General features: G+C 38.2%; 1 protein-coding gene across 1 annotated transcript; it reads left to right on the forward strand.

Annotated features, from left to right (window-relative positions):
• Nucleotides 1–5,208: 5,208 nt before the first annotated feature.
• On the forward strand, nt 5,209–6,156 carry LOC124959069 (olfactory receptor 5B17-like). The gene has a single exon (XM_047517711.1). It carries the CDS (start codon nt 5,212–5,214, stop codon nt 6,154–6,156), a length of 945 nt encoding a protein of 314 aa, XP_047373667.1. The 5' UTR covers nt 5,209–5,211.

A 6,156-nucleotide genomic window follows, 5' to 3' on the forward strand; every position in this document is an offset into this window, starting at 1 on the left:
CAGAAGCGCCACAGCCGTGAAGTCACCAGAGACTCCCAATCCCCATTACTGTTCTCCCATTCTCTGTCACTGCTCTCCACAAGTGAATTTATATCTTAAAAGAATTAAAGAAAATAAATATCAATGTGGATTTCCATGACCAGTTAAACTGCCAGTCAGGTTTAATTGCAACATCAAGACATTATAAGATAGGTATATACTTGAAAGGTGGTTTTCTATCCAGAGATTGGCTGTACAGTGAAAGTGTTTCAGTGAACTATGTTCCAGGGACCAGTGCAATAATGTATAAAATGCACCTTTATATTTCACAACCTCAAAGACACAAATTGAGTGTTGTTTATTTTACTTCATATTTGTGTCATGTACTACTGATTGCAGACAGTAGAGAAATTAAATGTCCCACACATGAGTGGAGCATGCTCTTACAGCAAAATCTAAGTCTCAACTCTTTGAAAAGTAAATTCATTTTTCTTTTTTTCTTTTTTCTTTTCCATAAGTTCTGGCCAGTGCATGGGCAATGAATACCAAGAGGATGTGGATAGAGCACCATCTATCCAAAACATCTTCCTACAAATCTGACTTTCATATTGGAGTTGACATCAATATTAAAGCATATTCTAATCTCTATCTCCCTGACACCTATGTCATATTTGGCAATTGACTGTAAACACAAGAAATCCCAGGAATTTTATTAATCTGTCTCTTAAAGATTCGGTAGCTTATGGATTAGTCATAATAAATTATGTATTGAAAAGGAGAAAAATGAATGAAAATGATAGAAATCAAAATAAACGTTTAGAATGTTTTACGAACACCAATAATATATTAAATGTTAATGGAGTAAACCCAGTGCATATTATGTAATGACAACTTACTGAAATTAAAGGAGAATAAATAACAGTTACTGCTAAGGCATATAAGTAGAGCTCAACATAAAAAGTTACATCCCTGCATGCAGGTTAATTGCTTCTTCACTAGATAAGTATGATTGAAGAGAGATAATCGTCCTCAAAAGGGAGAGTCTGTTACCCAAGAGAAAACCATGTTTGTAAAAATTTTTCTAGTTGTATTCATTAGGCTCTGAAATCATGTCACAGTCCCACATGACATTATTTTAAAGAAAAAACTAATGAGAGCCCCTTTGGCCACCATTTAAACAAGTGACTGCTATACCATTTAAACAAGTAAAGTACATGCACTGACCTTTCCCTAGACAGAGTATTTTTGGTGATTCTGCAACAGAAGGCAAGAAAAACATGCCAAAATAAAAATGGTGTCTCATGCTGAAAGAATAACACTTTTACTAAAGTATACTCAAGTATGTTTGGACACACCTACTTGCTCTTAACAGACTCACTTCTGTGAAGTTATGACAGAGAAAATTTCATAATTCCTATTCAGCAAACGAGGAAGATGAACTCAGCAGCAGGAAGATAAATTGAAAATGCACAGAAAATCCACAGTCCATGCAAGATCTAAACCCAGGCCCCCTAACCTGGGAAGACCATAACCACCTTCCATCTCTTCATGCCTCAGAGAACTTGCAACATTTTCACAAATATATTGGAGAGAATTCCTCCAATATCATTTGTACACCTTCTGACGACTAATTTCTCGATAAATTTCTGATTTCAGACCCACAATTCAGGGCAATTTCTCTTTCTTTTCCAAGAGCAAGGTAAGCTTCTATAATCACTAAGTATGTTCAATAAAATATATGATTAACATATAAACAGGATGTTACATCTTCAGAGAATTTTGAGATCAATCTGCTTGTTTTAATATCTTTTTGAAACACTGACACAGTAGTGGCTGGGGATGTATCTCAATGGTAAAGTACTTGCCTAGCATCTGCAAGACCATGGGTTGAAGCCTCAGTAACACAATCCCCAGGATCACACACACACACACACACACACACACACACACACACACACAGAGCTATCTTGAGCTGGGGTCTAGGCAGCTTGCCTATTATGCAGTGCAGATATATATCACACTGAGATGGATCTTCCATTCAAATGCACATCACTTTAACAAGCAGAGAGGGTTCAGTGATATTCATGAAATGACATGTCATGTTGATTTCCCTAAGAAGAGAGCAAAGGCCTAGATTAGCTGATGCTCTGAGCAGGAGGTGAACAACCCTGTTCTGCCCATCAGGTTGTCACTGAAGGGACAGCTCCCCTGAACCAGGTGCAGCAATACTTCCATTGACTCTGGATGAACCACAAGTCTACTTAGAACACTTCTCCATTTTCACTATCAGTTCCCCACAAACTTGCTTTTGCATTACTACTGCTCTAGAAAACCTGGCATTGCAGTGATTAAAGACACAGACTTTAGAAGAAGTTAGACATGGAATTGAATCTTGAATTAATCTCTAAGTCGGTATAGAATTTGAGGAAAGCATATGACCCTCCAAACCTCCCTGTTCTTAACAGTGAGGTTAGATATCTGACCATGTGTAAGTGTAAATACTGTCTCTCCCCCTATTCTGATATGTGTCTGTGTGTCTGTCTATCATCCATGAGACAAAATTGGCTCATAATCATTAAGTTTAAGCTGTTAATAACTTCAGATCTAATATAGGAAAAAAACCCATTTCAGATACGTGATCTTGACAAATCCATACTTTCATGTTGGTTGGCTACTGATCTCTGAAGACATCTCAGCCTCAACAATTTCTAACTCTGAAGATAAAATTTACCTACTATACATTGTTTTCATGCCCAGCACAGCAGCCTTAATAATGATTCCCAAAATTATTCACTTATTTATCCCTGAAACTTATGATTAGCATGTCTTACAAGGTAAAAAGGACTCTGGATGGTGATTAAAGCAAGGATTTGAGAAGTTGAGATTTTCTTGGGGACATTCACAGGGACCAGTACAATATATTAGTGATCAAAAGCTACACATATAAAAATAAAAATTGTAGCTCATGTTATTAAATGGGGGATATATTTTCTAACACAAAAATTTAAATTCCAGACATCAAAGTGATATGTGGAGGGACCAAGAAAAAGATGAAAAAAGAGATCAGGGAAAAGACAAATAGAACCCAGGCTATCTTGGATCTACTACACCAAAAATTTTCAACCCTCAATATCTGCTCTCTAGCTAAGTGTTGATGGTGATGACAATAAAAATGGGTCTAACACAAGAAGGCATTTTTTTTTTTTTGACCAGGGATTGAACCCAGGAGCACTTAACTTCTTAGCCTCAACCCAACCTTTTTTTTTTTATATTTATTTTTTATTTACAGAGAGGATCTTGCTGGGTTGTTTAGGGTCTCACTGTTGAGGCTGGCTTTGAACACACAATTCTGCCTTAGTCTCCAGAGCAGCTAGGATCACAGGTGTGTGCCCCTGTGTCTGGCAAGAACAGATTCTAAATATGCTTTACAAGGAAGAAATTTTTCAAAAGAGGACTTGAAGTTCCCAGGGTGCTCAGGCACAATGGTTGATACAGATTCTCATCTGGGAAAGCATAGAGCAACCATGTGTATGTGTAAATACTGTCTCTTCACATATTCTCTGACATCTGTCTGTCTATCATCCATGAGACAAAATTGGCTCATAGTCCTTAAGTTTAAGCTGTTAATAACTTCAGATCTGATTTAGGAAAAAAATCCATTTCAGATACTTGTTGTTTACAAATTCATACTTCCATGCTCTTCTGTTTGTTGACTACTAATCTCTGAAGACATCTCAGTCTCTGCAATGTCTAAAACTGAAGATCCTGCACACCTTCATTTCTTTAAAAACTGGATATATGAGTATGTATATGTGTAAATACTGTTTTTCCCCCAATCTCTGATATGTGTCTGTCTGTGTGTCTTTATATCTATCTATGACCCATTAAACATAATTGGCTCACAATCAGTAAGTTTAAGCTATTAGCAGCTTCAAGAGATTTGATTTAGGAAAAAAATCATGTCTCATATTTGATCATAACAAATTAATACTTTTCTCTGTTCCTCTGGTTTTTCTTATACACAATCACTAAGTTGGTTTCTAATCTCTGAAGACATCACAGCCTCAACCATGTCTACCTCTGGAGATGATTTACCTACTATACATTGCATTCATGCCCAGTATACCAGCTTAATGATGGTTCCCCAAATATCCACTTTTTTATTCCCGAAACCTATGGGTACACTGTCTTACATAGTAAAAAGGACTCTGCATGGTGATTAAAGTGAGGGTTTGAGAAGGTGAGATTTTCCTGGGTCATCCACAGTGGCCAATGACAATATATTAGTAATCATAGAACCAAAAAAAAAAGACATATATAAAAATAAAAATAAAAATAAATAAAAATTGTAGCTCATATCATTAACCAGGGGATACGTTGGATACCACAAATAATTTAATGTCCAGACATATCAATTGACATATGGAGGGAAAAGCAGAAATATGAGAAATGAGATAAGGGAATAGATGAATAGAACCACAGACTATCATGTACTTCCCACATCAGAAATTTCCACCCTCAATTTCTGCTCTGTAGCTGAGGATTCACGGAAATGACAGTAAGAATGATTCTGACACAAAAAGGCATTCTTTCAACACCAGCTGAAATGCACTTTGGAAGGAAGTAATTTTTAAAAAAAGGACTCAGAAGTCCCAGCGTGCTCAAGCAGAATGGTTGATACAGACTCATCTGGGAAAGGACAGAGCATGCTGGAAGTTTCTTATCATGGAGATAATGATTATATGTAAATTAAATAAAAATAAAATCACTTCAAATTCATTAACATTTAGGTTCAGAACCATTCTGATTGGATTTAAACTTTGTGAGTTAATTCTTCAAACTTTTGGTTACCAAGTTATTTCATATAAGAATTGGCATAATAGCTAATCAATTTAATGGTACTGATGAGAAGTTTAAAGGAATACACACATATAAATCCTGACATAGGAGATAGAAACATAGCTGTTGATCTTGAAAGAAACAAATTAACAGATTGGGAAGCCAACCTGTGTAGGCACTTACTCTTCAAAAGCAAATTATTGTCTAGATAAATCATCCACTAAATTGTGTGGTCATGCCAACACGTTAGATCTAGAGAATACTGAAAATCATGATTATTATAGTAAGGCAATATTATCCTTTTCCATTTCTGTTCAACTGAGTTTGCTCTTCTAAATCAAATGTTTCCTCTTTGCTGCATGGCACCTGGCGGTTCTAGAGTAAGTGCCCTCCATGGGGAATAACACGGAGGTGAGTGAGTTCATCCTGCTGGGACTGTCCAGTGCTCCAGAGCTGCAGCTTCCCCTCTTCATCATGTTCACTCTCATCTACCTCGTCACCCTGGCTGGGAACCTGGGGATGATGACATTGATCCTGCTGGACTCGCGGCTCCACACCCCCATGTACATTTTCCTCAGCAACCTGTCTCTGGTGGACTTTTGTTCCTCCTCAGCTGTCACTCCCAAGGTCATGGCTGGGTTGCTTATGGAAGACAAGGTCATCTCCTACCACGCCTGTGCTGCTCAGATGTTCTTTTTTGCAGGCTTTGCCACCGTAGAAAATTACCTCCTGACCTTGATGGCCTACGATCGCTACGTGGCAGTGTGCAAACCCCTGCATTACTCCACCATCATGACGAGCCCCCTGTGTGCTCGTCTGGCCCTAGGCTGCTATGCCATCGGTCTGGTGAATGCTTCTGTGCAAATTGGAGACACGTTCTGCCTCTCTTACTGTGTGTCCAATGTGGTCCATCACTACTTCTGTGATATTCCAGCTGTCATGACTCTGACTTGCTCTGACAAGCACATTGCTGAACTGATTCTTGTTCTCGTGTCAACCTTTAATGTCATTTTCGCATTTCTTGTTATCTCAATTTCCTACCTATTCATATTTGCCACTATTTTGAAGATGCACTCAGCTTCAGGGTACCGGAAGGCTCTGTCCACCTGTGCCTCCCACCTCACTGCTGTCTCCATTTTCTATGGGACTGTCATCATCATGTACTTACAGCCCAGCTCCAGCCACTCCATGGACACAGACAAAATCGCCTCTGTCTTTTATACCATGATCATCCCCATGCTGAACCCTGTGGTCTACAGCCTGAGGAACAAGGAGGTCAAGAGCGCATTCAAAAAGCTTATTCAAAAGGCAAAATCTTCTCTAGGTTCTGTCCTTTAA

The sequence above is a fragment of the Sciurus carolinensis genome, chromosome 11 (genome assembly GCF_902686445.1).
Source record: "Sciurus carolinensis chromosome 11, mSciCar1.2, whole genome shotgun sequence".
Taxonomy (NCBI): Eukaryota; Metazoa; Chordata; class Mammalia; order Rodentia; family Sciuridae; genus Sciurus; species Sciurus carolinensis.

What these genes read in the sequence shown, in the direction of transcription:
- LOC124959069 (XM_047517711.1), top strand. Translation starts at nt 5,212, where the DNA reads ATGGGGAATAACACGGAGGTGAGTGAGTTCATCCTGCTGGGACTGTCC.